We start from the raw sequence: 18,644 nt of genomic DNA, 5'->3' as shown, positions 1-18,644 counted from the left end.
AATACTTCCCTGCTCTTTATTCATTTTTTAATTCCCAGAGTCAGGCCTGGTGTCTGGCACATAATAGATATTGAATAAATGTTTGAAGAATGCATTATAAAAGTTTGTCATAAAAGCTTTTCACAAAGAAGGCATAAAAATGCCTTCCTTGGTCTTTTGTAAGAGATGGCATCACCCTATTTATCGTTGAGAATAATTAACAGTAGTTCCTTACAGCGGCATACCAAGCAGGTGACTACATTACCTGAGTGCTAACTTCTTAACCCAAGGCTTTCCAAAAGCAAACTGGAATACTGCATTGGTGTTAAAGTGTATACTGGCGCCATCTCGCGGTGATTTTAAGCCTTAACCAAATTGAAAGCTTCGTCTGTGATAACCAGAGTTTCAAACAAGTTTCTAACATTTTATAAATTACCGAAGTATTGTATTTAATACTATATTTTGTTGACCCTTTGCCACTATCTTCACACTAAGAGTTTTGGATTTAATGTTTTATACATGTATTTTCATTGTGTTTTACAAACATGATGTCTAGAAGTTTTGATAAGCAAAATATTCTATTTGAAATAAAATGGAATTTCATCATTAGGCAGACCTGGAGTCTTAGACCAGCATTCTGATCTCAGATGCTATTTGCTGTGTCTTAGTTCACAGAGTTCCAGACTTGTGAGGTAATCTTTTTTTTTCCTAACATCCTTCTTTATTTTTTTTCCTGGTTGGACATTGTTTCTAAAACTAAAGAATCATGTCCTTTTAATTCTTATCCTTGAAGACAGCTGTTGAGCGTGTCCTGCAAATTTGCAGGTTAAGCCAGAAAGGCTTGGGTAGTGAACCTTAGCTTTTTATTATTTTTGTGGGTGTTTGAACATGAGTTATGTGGACATTTTGCTTTTGACTTGTTCGTTGATTAACAGCTGAGTCAGGGAATCAGATTATGATCATTGAATTAATTCCTCATGTGTAGGGATTGCTGTGATTTAAGTAGCAATGTTAATATAAAATAAAAGCATTTTTTTTAATTGTGTTTTTTAAATTTTTATTGTTATGTTAATCACCATACATTAAAAGCATTTATTAAAAATATTTTTCATGCAGAGCATAATTGGAAGCTTAAGATTAATTGCCCTTTTTTTTTAAGTACTTACTCAATGCCAGAGGGAGAGAGGGATATAATTATCTCCATTTTACAGATGAATCTGAAACACATGGAGGTGAGGTAGCTTTCACAAAGTCTCACAGCTATTATATTTGCAGTGTGAGCATTCAGACCCAGATGTAGAGGACCCCAGAGTCCAGGCTTTTAACCACCATATAAACTCTGTGTCCAACAATGAGGGGGGATTCATAGGAAAACCATAGTAGAAAAATGCACAAGACAACCTTAAAGTGGTTATTAATAGCTTTTATTTAAATATACACTAATTAATAAAAATCTTGGCTTTAATTTATTGTTGACATTATCAGCATCTGCTTGTTTCTACTCCTAATTATAGCCAACAGCCTTCATTCCATTGTGAAGGAAGTTGAAGGTTCTTGCCCTGCTGCACTGGTCCTAAGCAAGAGTGCTTCAAGGCACGGTTGCTGTCTGTGGATGAGCATTTTGCCCGTCTCGGCACTCCCTTCATTCTCGGATACAAACTGTGTCTACCTGTGCCTTTCAGCAGGGGGCGTGTGTTGGCAACAGCTTGTGTAGAAACCTCCATTTGGGTGTTGGCCTGGTTGATGGATGTCTATATGTCAATTAATATATATAGGGTGAATAGATACGGGTTTTTTAAGTTTTATATTTAAATTTTTTCTTTGTAAATATAGACACATAATTTTGTGCAGTTGCAGTCATATCATATATGCCAGGTTGTGGTGGTTTGTTTTTTTTTTTTTCTTTGTTCCTGTGGCTTCCTTCCATCCACCCACATGGCCTTCCTCCTCATCACCCTGTTGTATGTATAAAAGGGTACATAAAACATAACAAGTGGTCTTCCATATTTTTCCATGCTTGTGTAATCATTTGTCAAATATATCTTTGTGCAGTTAGACAGCCAAATCATCTATGGGGCAGCATGCTAGCGTTTTATGGTAAAAAGGTGCGATCATATTATAAATACTTTTAAAAATACACATACCTTTCAACCAGCTTTCCCACAGAAATGAAAGCATTGATTTGTAAGATTATGTGTCAGGAGTATTTTCTACAGTATTATTGATAATAGCAGGAAGGAAGGGGCATGATTGAATGAAGAATGATAATCTATACCGTGAAATTTTAGGCAATCGTTTAAAATAATGAACTTGATGTGTGCCAAAAGCATCTCCTCTACCATTCTCTCTGTTATGAATTTTAGTGTTCTTACTACTTTACTGACATTTTAGTGTGGTTTCAAGAGGGAGAACAAAAGAAATGTATTGGGACAGTTGTCTTTATAATTGCAAATCTGGCTAAGTAGTTTACAAGACCTGCTTTAACTTCTATTTCTTTTCTTAGTAGAGCTCTTAGTGTAGAGCCCCTTCTGGTCCTTTTGTATTTGGAAATAGGGAATATCCAGCCTCCCCCAAATTACATTCTTTCTTCTTTCTTGGCTTTTAACTCCTACTGGTCTTTTCTACCAGCAGCATCTAAAGGGGCACAACCGTAAGCATTGTCTCTAAAATTAAATTCAGAATCAATGAAATGTCAGTTCAGAAACTGTTCCTGGGACACTTGGATCTTCTTAGAAATGAGACTCTTAGGAAAGAGAGCATTTCTATGTAACCACAGCTACTCTTCTGTTTCTTTTGCTTCTGTACAGATTTGAAAAAGGGCGCATCTACACATTCATTGGAGAAGTTGTTGTTTCTGTGAATCCTTACAAGTCTTTGAACATCTATGGGAGAGACACAATCGAGCAGTATAAAGGACGTGAGCTGTATGAGAGACCTCCTCATCTTTTTGCAATTGCTGATGCTGCTTACAAAGCTATGAAGAGGCGCTCAAAAGACACTTGTATTGTGATATCAGGTATTCAGAGGGGATCCCCTGTACTTTCAAGGTCAAAATGCATTTAACTTATTAGGTACTCAAGGATCCAAACTGTTGAATAGATCTTTTTTTTTTTTTTTTTTTTTGAAGTTAGAAACATAAGCAGTTTTATAGGAGAAAAAAATTTTCAGTGAACACCAGATCATTTCTGACGGATGTCTGGTCTTGGTTCATTTATAAATCCATGTTACGTGTGGATGGACTTCTGATCATGAAAGATTCTTCCTCCCATCTCAAGGACATAAAAGTACTGGATAAAATGTAACGAAGGTTATTTTTTTTAAAAGATTTTTATTTATTTATCTGTCAGAGAAGGAGAGGGAGAGAGGCAGGCAGAAGGAGAAGCAGACTCACCGCTGAGCAGAGAGCCGTATGTGGGGCTCGATCCCAGGACCCTGAGATCATGACCTGAGCCAAAGGCAGACGCTCAACCGACTGAGCCACCCAGGTGCCCCACAAAGGTTATTTTAAATAACAGCAGAATGAAAGGAAGAAAATGAAATCCTGAGGTACAACTCAAAGTCAGATTGGCAAGTGGGAGTTAGTGTCACGGGCCATCCAGGCATGGGGACCAGAAATGGGCTGTCCCAGCTGGAGGCTGGAGCTTCAAAGCCTACGGAGCAGGGAGACAGGTGATAGACCCTGTGTGCCTGGGAGCTGGAGCTGAGCTCTTCGCAGAATCTCGTGTAGTGTGAATTGGGGATAGGGAAAGTATCTGCCTGCTGACCCCGGATGGCCTCTCCCACACTGTGGGAATGTATTTTGGTGCTAATAATACCTCACATCTGCATTAGGGGCTTTATACTTGTAAAACTGCTTTTATGACCCTTATTCCATTTTGGTTATCAAAACAATTCTGAGTGCTAAGACAGTTGTGTTTCTACTTTATAGATGAGAATATTAAGGGTCAGAGGAGTTATAATAACTTAGTATTGGAGAATCATATTCTAGGACTACATTATATTCAATTATGAAAGCAATACTACCTGATTATAAAAGGAGGGAGGGAGTAATCAATCATTTAAGCATACAAAGTAAAAGCAAAAAGTCTCTCCCCTTTGAATGCCTTGTTACCCCCAAAACTCCAGCAGTAACAGCTGTGAATTTAGTGTTTATCCTTTTTATACATTTTTCTGTGTGTATAACACATATAGTCATACATGCATATTAAATTATATTATAAATGTGTAACTGTTACAGAATTATGTTATAACTGCTATTATGTAACTTGTTTTTCTGTTTAACACTATGGAGTGGACATCTTTTCTTTCTTTCTTTTTTTTTTTTTTTTAAAGATTTTATTTGTTTGAGAGAGAGCGCACAAGCCAGGGGAGAGGCAGAGGGAGAGGGAGAAGCAGACTCCCTGCTGAGCAGGGAGCCCGATGCAGGGCTCAATCCCAGGACCCTGAGATCATGACCTGAGCCGAAGGCAGACGCTTAACCGACTGAGCCACCCAGGTGCCCCGCAGAGTGACATCTTTTCATTAGCATGCCTATAGAAGTGGGGGACTGTCTAACACCTGTGCAATATTCCATTGAATAGTTGAATCCTTTATCTGCCCAGTCCTCTACTGACAGGCATGTTATTTGCAGGGTTCAGCTGTGACACACAGTATAGTCTGCAGAAATACTCCTTAAGTCTTTAAAGATTATAATAATAATTATTTGATCCCATTAGTATTTTTACTATTTCTGTAGTATAAATTTCTACAAGTGGAATTTGGGGGTCAGAAGGCATACACACTTAAAAATTGGGGTAGCTTGTTCTAAACTGATCCCTTCTGCTCACCTTATACCAGTTGTCCTGCTTTTCCTGTGACGCCATGTCTGGAGCTTGCTGTTTGGTTTGGTTTTATTTTCACTAAAATTGCTCTGACTTTAATTTTTGGAAGGAATATTTCATCCTTGTTAAGATGAAAAGAAATTTGCTGTAAAGCATAAGGTTATATGAACTGGGGCGCCTGGGTGGCTCAGTCATTAAGTGTCTGCCTTCGGCTCAGGTCATGGTCCCAGGGTCCCGGGATCGAACGCTGCGTTGGGCTCCCTGCTCAGCGGAAAGCCTGCTTCTCCCTCTCCCCCTCCCTGCTTGTGCTCCCTCTCTTGCTGTGCCTCTCTCTGTCAAATAAATAAATAAAATCTTAAAAAAAAAAGAAAGTTATATGAACTTAGCCATGGCCAGTGTTTGAGTCACTAGCTTGTTTTGTTTCTGCTGTGCTTAAAAGTCACTGCCAAGCACCAAGACTCTGGTCTCAGGAATTCATTTACCCCATTTTATCCCTTGATATTTTCTACTTAGTACATCTTAACTTGTAATCTGTTTGTTATTTTACTTCTATAATAGTCTTATTTTTTTCTCAGCATTTTCAGAGCTGTTAGAACCTAGACTGTATCAAGACGGGAGGAAATAACTCATAAAAAAAAAAGCGATGTAACAAATAATTTTAAGTAAATAACATCAAAATTTGCAACTATTCTGTTACAAGTCAGCTTACTGTTGGTTCCAGTGACAGTGTTAAGCCTTGCACAACTTTTCCCGCAGGGGAGAGTGGTGCGGGTAAGACGGAAGCCAGTAAGTACATTATGCAGTACATCGCGGCCATCACCAACCCCAGCCAGAGAGCCGAGGTGGAGAGGTAAGGGCGGTACGAAGATGGGGAGATGCTCTCTCTGGGGCTTCACTTTCTGCACACACTTGCCGGGGCCGAAGCTCGGATACGGAGCCAGCATTTGTTGATGATTAAATACTATCTCTGCCCTTTGATCTGTGTCACCCTATTTCTATATTCGCTTCTTCGTAGAGAAATACTGCTTGGTAAGCTTTACCTAAATAGGAAACAAGGTAATGCTGCAAGAGCTGGAAGTTTCCCCACTCCACCTGTAACTGCTGCCTTCGGTGTCACACGTGCTCAGCTAAGGTCTTCCCGTGGGCAGATGTCATTGTTCAAGTTGTCTTTGTTATGCTGTCTTCTGAGGAGCCCTGGGTTCCCGGAGGGAAAGGGGGCTCCGGGACGCAGATCCATGCCTTCCCTGAATTGCATTATCACAGCCCAAACCCCTGATATCAGAAGAACTAAGAATGATTCCTTTTTCTTTCTAAGTTTCATGCCAGGTTGCTGTCAGCGTATGACAAGGATGCCGGCTACTGGGCTCTGTCTGCGGGACCCGGCTTTTAGCACCGAGCGCCATGTAGTATTTTCTTAATCCATTTGTAAGGAACAAATGGATGGGGGTTTTTTTGTTTTTGTTTTTGTTTTAAGAAAGAAATGTGGCGATAAAGTAACATGACTTAACTTTCTTCTATGGTGTGCACTTTTTGAGAGAAAAAAAGATTTTCAGAGTTGCTAGTGTGAAGCTCAGTATTTGTTTTCTGAAGAGTCCCCTCCGCATGCGCATCTCAGCCTTCAGTTTATGACTAGAAAAGAAAGGATGCAGGGTTGGTACGAAAGAAGGCGGTGTAGACTAGACTTACCCTTCCAGGGCTTTCCTCATTTCTACATAACTGGGCTGGAGGTCAAAGAGGCCTTTTTCTTGACTGTGACACATCCCCACTTCTGATTCTGAATTTGCAATCTCCTATGATGAAGACACAAATATGAGTCAGTTATCTGAATTTCTGTAGAAGCTCGGGAGAACTAACTTTTATTTCTAAAGCCAGTTGGTATAGGCATGTGTACATTGACTAGTGTTTCATGGGCATATCTTACTGTAGTTTTAAAGATGGTCGCCTTTGTTTACCATAAGCGTGCAATCCCCCCTCCCCACATTTCAAAAGTATACTTTCATGTGAGAGGAGAGAAGCTGGCAGGGTTATGGGGTGACTTAGAGTCATAGAGGATCTGCTACATTAGTTTATTTCAGTGGCCAGTGTGATTCCTGCAGGTGTGGCCATGCTAGAGGAGTTTTGCCAGGGAAATAAAAACAAAGACTTAAGGACAAGCATAAAGTTAAAAAGTATCCATTGGGAGAGACTGTGCTATAGAAAGTTAGCATTCATTGAATAAGGAATGAATGTGTCACCCATTCTTTCTTTTCAGAACACATCTTTTTAAGATTTTTCTTTGTCAATAAAACATGTTCACTTAAAAACTAAACATTACAGCATTTTGTCCAAGGTGGAAGTCCCCCGAAATCCCACTGTACATACCCTGTCAAGCTAGGTCCCTATAGTGAAATGTACTAGCCTTTCCCGATTTTTAAGTAATGACTGACCTATGTGCCTGCCCACACACACTCACGTGGACACATGCACAGACACACAAAGACCCTGCAACACATGTTATTTTGCAACCTAATTTCTCATTCATTAGTTTATTCTGGACCTCTTTCTCTGTCAATGCATCGTATACTAGGAAAAAAAGTTTTTTATCCAGCCCTACTAGTGGACATTTAGGGTTTGTTTTAATATTGCAAACAATGCTGCAGTCAGCATCTTTGTATAAATGTTTGGATGTGCTTTAACAAAACCTGATTTTTCTAAAAGGCCCAGCCTCTAAACTTTTTATAATGACTTTCATTTATCTGTGCCAAAGAGTGAAGAATATGTTGCTTAAGTCCAACTGTGTCTTGGAAGCTTTCGGAAATGCCAAAACCAACCGTAACGACAACTCAAGTAGGTTTGGAAAATATATGGATATCAACTTTGATTTCAAGGGAGATCCTATTGGTGGACATATCAATAACTACTTATTGGAGAAGGTAAAATGTGCTTAATTTCTGAGGGTAATGTTTTCCAGTGCTGAATTTTTTTTTAAACCTAATCATGTGTATAGAATTTTTTAAATTACTTAAAAGTAGTTTTAAATCCTATCCTCCCTCCCTTCCTGCTCCTTAGTTCCTTTTCTGTGACAAGATACTCTTCTTCTTAGCTCCTACAATATCAGGGTGGAAAAAGTTTGGGCTTCGTAGATAAGGATTTAGGTGTGTGTGTGTGGCCAGGAGTGGGAGTGGATGTGAATGCGTGCCAACTTCTGGGTAAGATTTGACCAAAACACAATCTAGGACTAATCAGTTCTACTCTTCTGACACATCACCATTGCCCGTATGTTTTCCTGCTGTTGTCCTGAACGCATCGCAGAAAAGCCAGCCCACCCATTCCCTGAAATGATGCTCTTTTCACAGAATTATGCCCGTACAACTCTCTTTTTTTAAGTGAGATATAATTGACATTTGACACCACGCACATTTAAGGTATACAACACACTGACTTGATACTTCCATGTGTATTTATTTTAATGAACCTGAATCTCATTTTCTTCTGGTTTCTGTGTGTTCATAGCGTCCTTTATGACAGTGTAACACAGCAAAATCTATTTTTGTTTGTTAAATCGATGTCAGACCATTAAGGAAATAAGGGTTTTTATCAGTGTCAGTTACAAAAGGACTGGAAATGCCTGGTGTTATCAGTCTTCTTCCAAAGTGTTTCGTGGCTTCACTTTACGTGCAGAGTCCCTCAGAAGGACCCCTCTGAATGAACGTACACTGTGAGACCTCTCACAGCAGGCTTTCGGGGGCCATCTAAGGCAGGGGCCTCCATAGACTGGTCTTGCTCAACTGATTTTCCTGCAGGACATAAGGCATTGCTCTTTGAAATGCCAGTAGACCCTGGGGACCCTGAACATCCTTTCCTGTTCTCCCACGTCCAATCCTCTTCCCCCTAAAAATCCCATCTTTAGGCTCCAGGTTAAAAAAAAAAAAAAAAAGCTTCATTTTCATAAAGTTTAGGGAATTCTGTTTTAAGCAGTAAAAAGAATATTAAAAGTTGCACAGAAAACCCCACAGAGGAGGCCTAGTTTTAGGTGGGTAATCCATGGGGTCTTTAGGACATTTAAATGCGCTATTGATAGGCGATTTCCTGAGAACTTGGCTTGCACTTTGTTTTCGGGGTGCATTCTCGGATTAATGATTTAATGTGGTGTTTTGTTTTTTTTTTTAGTCTCGAGTGATTGTGCAACAGCCAGGAGAAAGAAGCTTTCATTCTTTTTATCAGGTTAGTCTCCGCTGCTGTGCAGGTAATCCATCATTGGCCCAGTTGTACCGGGAATGAATATTTTATGTTGGGACTCTCCCCTGTCCTGTGCCTCCTTTGCCTCCATTGGCCCAGGACACATTACACACGTGTACATGCGTGCACACACCGTAGCCCACATGCTGCTTCAGATATATGATGAGCATGATTATTATAAAGAGCTAGCAGGTGGTTAACCCACCAGATGACTTGACTGCCTTGGTTGAGCATCACCTCCATTTTTTGGCAATGTAGAGAACAGTTTAATATCTGTAAAAGTTTTTGAAATGGTAAATTCTGGATATGTTAAATTAATTGTGTTTTACTTTGAATTGAAGCTGTTTTTCCCATATTTGGGAGCCCAGAGACAGGAATACAGCTCCAGTTTATTTTGCTCATGGTGGCTATAAAGCAATATGATTACTTAAAACAATTATGAATTCAAGGGAGAATTGTCATCTTTATCCCATCAAAGCTGTGATTGCTTAGAAAAAAAATTGATACCTCTTTTGAGAATGCTTTTAGAGTCAAAGGCAGAATCTTTTAAAGTAGCCTTTCTGTTAACAAGTCTGTGCTCAGAGAACAAGTATGATACATAATTAAAATTTTTAAAGCCCCAAGTAACATGAACCAGTGCTAAGAAATTAAGTGGGTGATCAAATGAAGCAATGCTGTTTGGGATTTTTTAAAAGTAAAACTATAAATCAGTAAGATTGATTTCCATATGGAGACCGTCTCTGCAGGGGATGAGCAGTGTCAGCATAAGTTGAATACAATTCAGCCGGGTTTAATCTTTTCTAGGTAACTGCTTTAACAGACAGTGCTCATTTGTATATACAAGTTCTGGTATATTTAGTTTTAAAAGATCACTTTCGAAAATCTGATAATTATACCTTTTAAGTAAAACAAAGCATACAGTTTAATGTAGAAAATTTAAACGTAGTGCCTTCCAAAGGTATGTTCTATAAATAAGGGCTACCCATCCATATTGTAATCGTGTTTTTGTTGACAATTCACCATGTTTTCCTTAAACTGTTTTTCTACTGAATATAAAAGAGTTCTTTTCATGTCTAGAACCCATAAGCTCTTCCCAGTGTTTTTCCTCCTTGGATGAATGTGTTAAAATTTGTCTTTGTTCAACCCTTCAGTCGTGGGTATCCAGTGGTGTTCCTTTCCTGACAGAGATTGACGAGGAAAGGCTATTTGTTTCCAGTGTGATTCAGCATGTGACTGCCTGCTGATACCTCTTACTTCCACGGCAATATTGACTTTTTCTGAATTCTGAAACACAACTCTATCTTGTCTCGATAATGAGGCCACTACGCAAGTGACCACCACAATGCATAAGCTCCTGTTTAACAAATGACCATAGTAAAAGCAAGATTGCCATTGTTATAATGTTTGATGTACTTGGTTCAGCGTGTATTTTGCCAATTTATTTCTAATTAAATATTTTTTCAGCTACTTCAGGGAGGTTCAGAGCAGATGCTATGCTCTCTACATCTCCAGAAATCCCTGTCATCCTACAACTATATCCATGTAGGCGCTCAATTAAAGGTAAGGGCTTCCTCTCTGAGATACAGAATCAGACAAAAAACCCGAGGGGACATTAAGTAATTCTCTGGTCCAGCCTGCTGCCTTTAAGCAAATGAGTGACTCTTTTCTTCCATTCTGGTTTTTAAATTCTCAGGGACAGAGACTGACTGCAACTTCACTTCAACAACTTCACTTAATAACCATTTCTTTGTTTCATTGCCATCTGACGGGAATGAAGTTTCTCTCTTGTGATCTTGTGGGTTTTTTTCAATTTTTAATCCTATTCCTTTTGACACTGTAAAAATATTGATATGACTAGGAAATCCACCTCAGAGGAAGATGCCATATGGTTTGGCCACAGGCAAGTTGGGAAGACAGAAGGAACTTTAAAAGCACCCTGGTTGAAAATGAGTATCAAAGATCTCCTCCATTCACTACTTTTTCAAGTACTGATTTTGACATATCCTGGAAATAGTTTTGTGACCCTGGAGCATTTCTATTCAGCCTTCAAATTTTCAGTTTTTTTTCCTTCACTTGCATGTGGGCATTTTGCATTCCCATATGCAGATGCTTTTCTGCTCTTTTATTTCTAATTAGTGTTCTGCTAGTCACTTTACAGCTCATCCTAATAATATAGTAGTCTGTTGATGGTAGACTATAAACTGGTAATTACAATATTATCCTACTTTGTCAGAGCAAGGTACATAAATACATAAAATAAGATATGGAGGGAAGGTTTTAATTACTGATTCTGGATGGCTGAGATTACAGGTATCTGTGTTCTTGTACTTTTCCATGTTTTAAATTTGTTTTGTAATAAAAAAATGCATTGCTTTTGTAGTCAGGGGAGAAATAAAAGAATTTGTAAAAGGAAAGAAAGGAAAAGGATCTAAGATGTGGGAGGTGTTTCCTTTTTTATTTCTATTATTCGTCTAAAGCGAATTATACATGCATTACCTGATTAGCTGTATTTTTATTGCCGTGCATAGAAATAAATGATATTTAGGCTTTCCCGATTAATTTTCCATTGTTTGACATGCAAGTTGCATGGGTTTTTTTTGTTTTGTTTTGTTTTACTTTTACAGTCATCTCAGAGTAGGATGTCTGGGTGAAAATTAATTGAAAACAAGACAATAGAGGGCAGCACTTGAGCTTTCTGAGAGTAGGCCAACAGTGCTCAGAGATGCAGAAGGGATTGTGAAACCAGCACTTAAAAAGCCAATGACCAGAAATGTTCCTCTTTAATCAAATTGTCTTACTGACCAAATTACTTTTGGCCCGATCATGTAGCACTGCCACAGAAAGCAAGTATTAAATGAACATTTAGCCTTTGCCTGAAGCTAAATGTAACTTTGGTTTTCTTTCATCCAGTTCCCATTTCTTTCTCCCTGCCTCCTTTGTTTTTCTCTCTTACAAAAAAAAAAGACATAATGTGTGATCATAGTCAAAACCTAAATAAAGATGTACCAGAAGAAAAGAAAAAATATACTAAAGCTTACCTTCCAGAGATAGTTATTGATGATGGTATGAAAATTTATTTTATTTTTTTTAAGATTTTATTTTTAAGTAATCTCTACACCCACTGTGGGGCTCAAACTCATGAACCGGAGATCAAGAGTCACATGCTGCTCTGACTGAGCCAGCCAGGTGTCTCTATGTATACATATTTATAAATGAAATCATGCAATAAACTCTGATGAAATAAATTTGCTTTTATTAAATGACAATATATTTATTAATATCTTCCCGTTAACAATTAAATATGTTAATAGAATGATTTTAATAACTATAAAGTATTATACTGTGTATCACAATTTTACTTAACTATCCTAAAAATATAGGAACCAGTGTACAATTAAGATACTTTGGGTTGAAGGGGAAGATAAAACCAAATGAAAGTCTTCCAAAACAATAAGAAATTTTAATTATCTCATGTAACTCAGAGAAGCCCTGAGATGGGACAGTTCCAGAGTTGGTTAATTTAACGCCATCACAGTGTTGGTAGGGACCCAGATGTTGTTTGTTTCTCCAACTTAAAACTCTCCCATCCTCACTGGATTTGACTTGTGTGCTTAGGCTGATTTTCCTCATGGCCCCAAAATGGCAGCTGCAGTTCCAGAAGTCATAGGCAGAGGATATGATCCTGGCTCATGTCCCTTTGTAGCTAGGGAAACCTCATGTCTTATTGACCAGAACAACATCACAAGCCCATGGCTGGTCAGTCCCTTGGTAATGGGAGTAAGATCACCATGATAGTTTCTGCCCATGAAGATTTGCCTCCTGAGGCTGCGGGGGAGACCAGTCCTGAAGGACAAGTATACTTGGAGAGGGGTGAACAAATCAGTGTTCTAGCAGCCAATAGTTCCCCACAGTAGGACATTTAGACTTTCTGTCTAGTTTTTATGCAATTTCAGCACAGTTGCAGTTTATAATAATAGTTCTATCTGATACTTGTCTAGTGCTTTTTATGTGCTAGGAACTAGGGAAGTGCTTTACATAATTCTCACCCAATTTTCACAACAACCCTGTATTGTTGTGCCCATCTTACCCATGAGGAAACTGAGACTCGAGGAGGTTAAGTATCTTGCCCAAGGTCAAAGAACCAGGTAGGTGGAGGGACTTGCCTTGTCATGTCCTGGATACTAGAGGAACAGGTACTCATCAGGCACAGAGGACCCCTTCCCATGTGCCTCCTCAAAAGATGAGCGTCAGGCCAGGTCCTCTGTGTCCCTGCCAGAGGAGAAATGCACCGAGGAAAAGATCAGTCAGCCCTCTGCAGCTGCTGCTCTGGGAAAACTTCCTTGAGATAGGCCGTTACCATTGCTTCACTGTAAATTTCTGTTGACGTGTTGGTATTTCCAACCTGATGGCTATAGCTCCTTGAGGCTGGCGATTTATCTTTGATTGTTCCAGTTGGGCTACTACAACAAAAATACCGTAAATTGGGTGGCTTATATACAACAAATGTTCATTTTTCACTATTCTAGAGGCTGGGGAGTCAAAGATTAAGGCACCTGCAGATGTGGTGAGGGCCTTCTTCCTGGTTTATAGGTGGAGCCTTCTGTATGTCCTCACAGGGCAGAAGGGATGAGGAATCTAGGGCCTCTTACAATGGCACTAATCCCATTTATTGAGGGCTCCACCCTCATGACCTAATTACCTCCCAAAGGCCCTACCTCCTAATTCCATCACCTTTTGGGGGCGGGGGGATATCAGGATTTCAACATATGAATTTTAGGGGGATACAAACATTCAGTCTATAGCAGCCCCCTCGAACCAGTTAGAAGATCTGATGCACCAAATGTTTGTGAAAAGTGGTTGTAGTCCCAGAATACCTAATAGCTTGCTGAATGATTGAGGCAGCCCACTCTGCTTTGGGGGAGGGGGGCCTTCTTTTCCTCACCTGTGAAGTAAAAAGCCTGACCATCCAAGAGAAGGGAGTATTATTCCCAGACTTTACAAGACTAATTGTGAAACAAAAAGCCATAGGCAACAATAGTCAGGCGTGTGTCTTCGAGAAGCTCCCATGGTCAGTATTTCCATTTGTGATTCACATCCCATGTTTTCTTCACTCATCACAGAGTGGCAGTCAGCTTCTGTGAAGCAGCTCAGGACTTGCTCCCTCATTGAAGATTCCAGGAAAGTATGTCACGCCTATTTTATGTGATGGTGGCTCTCACACACAAATGGATATTTTGTGTGCTGAGTGATATTTCTACTCTTGAAATAATTTTATTTTCTCTGGGTACTCAGTGACTTACTACAAAAGCATCAAGACCTTGGCTAAACTTGAATGTAGTCTCATAATTGTTAGATTTTAATGCCCGCATGAAATGTCAGTGACTTAAGTTTTCCATTTTCATTCCCAGTCTTCTATCAACGACGCTGCAGAATTCAAAGTAGTAGCTGATGCCATGAAAGTAATTGGCTTCAAACCTGAGGAGACTCAAACGGTGTATAAGATTCTGGCAGCCATTCTTCACTTGGTGAGTAGGGACACCTTTCAGAATATATTGCCTCCCTGTGGAGACAGGATGCTCTTTCAGAAGATTTTGCTTTTTCCCTGTAGATTTAAAAACTAATTTATATAAAGAAAATTTCTCTTACATTTTGAAGCAATTACTGTATCTGTGGTTCTCTCCATCATTTTATAATATGAGGGATTTTCGAAGCCACTGTAGGTTTTGAAACTTAGCTTTAATTCATTGTCTTACTGGTATGTCAGATTTTGAACTGTTTCATTCTGAGGATAAAAGAATTCAGTAATGATATGACCACCAATGGTAAAAGCTAAAATCTTTTGAACAGAATACATTTCCAGTAGCACTTGAAGCGTAGAATCATAAATTATCAGAATTAGAATCCTGACCAACTCATTTTTCAGGTTGGGAAATGAGCCCTAAAGGGGTGGTACAACTGGCCCGAAGGTGCAGCCAATTCATGGTGGCCAACTGGGTAGACAAGATGGTCAACCCATGGTCCAGTCAAGCTGCACTACACCACAGCAAACTCAGGTCAAGGGCCATCTGTCAGATTTCTCTCATTCCTGTGTATATAATTATAGACATTGAAAATATAGTGAACATGTAAGCTTAGAAAAAATGAGTGACACCATGAATTCAAATCTGGGATAAAACTTACCTTTCACTTTAATGTGGCAAGATTTAACTCTTAATGAAATGGGTGGGACCTATATGAAAAATATCATAGGGCAATATAAATGTTATCATAAGTAAATGTTCCTAACTAGGAAGACTTGAACGTTATAAATTGTCTCGTTCTTTCAACCAGTTTATAAATAAAGTGCAACAATATCCTTCAGAATCCAAACAGGAATTTTATTTTTTAAGTTGACGTAATGGCTCTAGAATTTACCTGGACCAATAAACATGTAAGAAGATCAAATAAAATGTACTAAAGAAGAGTAGTAGGGTAGGGGGGAAAGAGGAGAGGATACATGACTAATTCTGCCAGATTTAAAATGATAGTAAAGTAAAAGTACTTTAAAACTTGTTGCTCAGATATATCATCAGATTAATCAACAGATTGGTTGATGTGCTGGACAGTTGGTAGAGGGTTGATAAGTATTTATTGCTTATTGAACAAGTAAAATATAAATAGACTCAGAAACTTGGGGGAATTTAATATATAGTAACGGTGACATTTCAGATTTTTTTTTAAGATTTCATTTATTTATTTGAAAGAGAGAGAAAGAGAGCATGATTGGGGCGAGGGGCAAAGGGAAAGGGAGAAACAGACTCCCCGCTGAGCAGGGAGCCTGACACAGGGCTCGATCCCAGGACCCCGGGATCCTGACCTGAGCCGAAGGCAGATGCTCAACCAACTGAGCCACCCAGGCTCCCCTAAAGGTGACATTTCAAATCAGGAGGAAAAGCTCTGCCATTCAGTAAATGGTATTGGAGCAACTAACTGACCATCTGAAAAAATAAAGTTAGATTCTTTGCACCACTTAGCAACATAAATTCTGAGTTAAAAGCTTAAATGTAAGGGGGAAAGCTGTGTATTCAAAGAAAATATTGAATATTTATAAAATCTTTGGAGTGGGAATGGTCTAAGTATGACACCAAAGTAAAAGAAACCCCAAAGCAAAAGATTCGTAGATTCGACTACAAAAAAATGTAAAACCTCTCTCCGTCAAAAACAAATACTGAAAATTAGGAGACAGATCAGTGTCTAGAGAAGAGAGGAAAGATGGATGAAGCACTAGTTTTTTATATATGTGTAATGTATTTAAGAAAATCAGTGCTACAAACAAGGTCACTTTGAATTTTATCTTTAATTGGCAAATATATCCCTGACATAATGTTTCAGAATCTTGCTGGAAATGGCATCTTGTTTTTTTCTCTCTGGTGTAGGGAAATTTAAAATTTGTGGTGGATGGTGACACGCCTCTCATTGAAAATGGCAAGGTCGTATCTATCATAGCAGAATTGCTCTCCACCAAGACGGACGTGGTCGAGAAGGCCCTTCTCTACCGGACAGTGGCCACAGGGCGCGACATCATAGACAAGCAGCACACGGAGCAGGAAGCTAGCTACGGCAGGGATGCCCTTGCTAAGGTGGGATTTCTAACTGACATTGTTTCAGCCTGGGGATGCAGTTTCAGTGAACTTCCGTGAGGATGCATCCAGACGTTCCATGAAAGTGGGCTCAGGCTTTGAGAACCCAGAATGGTGCTCTTGGACCATCACAGTCTCAATAAAACGCCCTGACTGTGAGCATCACTCTCAGGAAGCGTTCTGAGGAGAGTGAATCCAACTAACTGGGAAGCTAATGACGCCTGCACGGGCCCTCTCACCGCCCTCCATTTTGCTTTTCCCACCAGTGTTTGATGAAGACTGACTCAGGTCAGCTGAGGGAGTTCACATCCCTTGTGTTTTGTGTCTGTGTGGGGATGGTGCCATGAGTTAGTAACCATCCTCCCCTTAAGTCATTCACCTGTTTCCTTTTTCTGCCACGAGAAAGAATGCTGTCATATCCTGTGCGTGTGTCCCTACACACCAGTGCTCTTATTCCCACTGGACAGACTCCCAGGAATGAGCTCACCACATCAAAGGACACGCTGATTTTAAACTTTAAATGGACTGACTTTATGGATATAGGGGAGTACCTCGTGGTTACTTTCATTTTCCTTGCCAGTGGATTTGAGCATCTTTCTGTATGCTTGTAAGGTATTTAAATCCACTCTGGGAATCGCCTGGTGTGTCCTTTGTACATTTTCCTCAGGGCCGCTCGCTGTTTTGTTGCCTGTTTGTAAAAGCTGATCACTTTAACCCTTGGTCTGTTATCTGGGTGGCAAATGTATTATGTTCCCAAGTTTACATTTCCTTGTTTTCTTTTTCTTTGTTGCTGGTTGATTAGATGGGCGCATATTCCATTTTGACTCTTCTAAGTCCCAGGCTTGGTTTTTAGTCTTGAGAGGAATTTGGATTTATCCAAGTGCAGTGAAGAGTGGAGGATTCTAAGCAGAGGCAATGACAGCGAGTCTGCATTTTTAAAGCGATCGCTCAGTATGGTGAATCTTCTGTGGGTGGGGATGGAAGTAGGGAGACTGTTATGGGGATATTTCAGTATCCAACAAAGGTGACGGCAGGTAGCGTAGAAATGGGGAAAAGAGGATGATTTGAGACGGGCTGTGTTTGAGATGTAAAATCCACAGCCCGTTTGGGGAACGATAAAATCAAGGATCGCTCCTAGCGTGGTCTGGCTCTAGCCTGCATCTCCTGCCTCATTCCACACCATGCTCCAGTTTCCTTCCTTCATTCCAGCACCTTAGTGTTCTCTCGGGCCTTGCAGGTTGTCTCTATCCCTTTCTCCTTCCAGCCACAGGGCCTCTGCACAGGCTGTCGCCTCTGCTTGTATCCCTTTTCTCTCCCCCTCTTGCCTCGTCAGCTCTTAGTCATCCTTCTGATCTCAGCCCACTTTCTCAGGGATGCCTTCCCGGCCTCTTGTGAGTTCCGAACAGGTTAAATTATCCTCCGATGCCATGCACCTCACCTTCAGAGTGTGTGTGTGTGTGTGTGTGTCTGTGGTTTTTCCTTCATCCTACTCCCTGTGCTTTTGGAGACTGAGACTGTGTTTATGTTTGCTTTAGTACTGTATCTCCAGTAACCTGCCCAGAGTAAGCAGTCAGCTAATATTTGTTGAATGAATAAATTCCTACATTTCTGGAGCCCTTTGTTCATGCTTAGAAGTAAGGTAGGAACAGTTTTTCGAGGTGGGAAGATCAAGAGTCCTGACAGCACATATGTTTGAGATGGCTGTGAGGCCTCTAGGAATATTGTCGGGTTGGCTGTCAAGCACATGAGTCTGGCGCTCAGAGGAGAGGTCTGCGTTGGAGTAATAGATTTGGGAGTAGTATTATATTACTACTGTTTAACATCGAATGAGTTGACTCATCAGGTGTTAGAGAGTGAAGAGAAGAGGATCAGAGGACCTCCACCTTTTAGAGGTCAGGTGGAGGAGATCTTACCTAAGGTCACCCAGAAGGAGCAGTCAGTGAAATAGGAGGAAAATTAAGGAGGTGTGGTGTCACAAATCCCAGACGGGAAAAAGTTCAAGAAGAAC

General features: G+C 39.9%; 1 protein-coding gene across 4 annotated transcripts in view; it reads left to right on the top strand.

The window, feature by feature from the left end:
• The window catches only part of MYO1D (myosin ID), a 364,381-nt gene that overhangs the window by 95,157 nt on the left and 250,580 nt on the right, over window positions 1–18,644 (top strand). For 3 of the 4 annotated variants that reach the window (XM_078063487.1, XM_078063488.1, XM_078063495.1), the window contains exons 2-8: window positions 2,787–2,995; window positions 5,556–5,649; window positions 7,546–7,711; window positions 8,949–9,002; window positions 10,482–10,577; window positions 14,426–14,542; window positions 16,433–16,636. In XM_078063487.1, coding sequence (XP_077919613.1) covers window positions 2,787–2,995; window positions 5,556–5,649; window positions 7,546–7,711; window positions 8,949–9,002; window positions 10,482–10,577; window positions 14,426–14,542; window positions 16,433–16,636 — 940 coding nt within the window. Of the gene's footprint in view, window positions 1–2,786; window positions 2,996–5,555; window positions 5,650–7,545; window positions 7,712–8,948; window positions 9,003–10,481; window positions 10,578–14,425; window positions 14,543–16,432; window positions 16,637–18,644 lie in introns of those variants that run through there. The other variant, XM_078063490.1, reaches the window with a different exon arrangement.

The sequence above is a fragment of the Halichoerus grypus genome, chromosome 2, assembly GCF_964656455.1.
Source record: "Halichoerus grypus chromosome 2, mHalGry1.hap1.1, whole genome shotgun sequence".
Lineage (NCBI taxonomy): Eukaryota > Metazoa > Chordata > Mammalia > Carnivora > Phocidae > Halichoerus > Halichoerus grypus.
The sequence above is the reverse complement of the archived record's forward strand: the minus strand, read 5'-3'. Positions and strand labels throughout refer to the sequence as shown.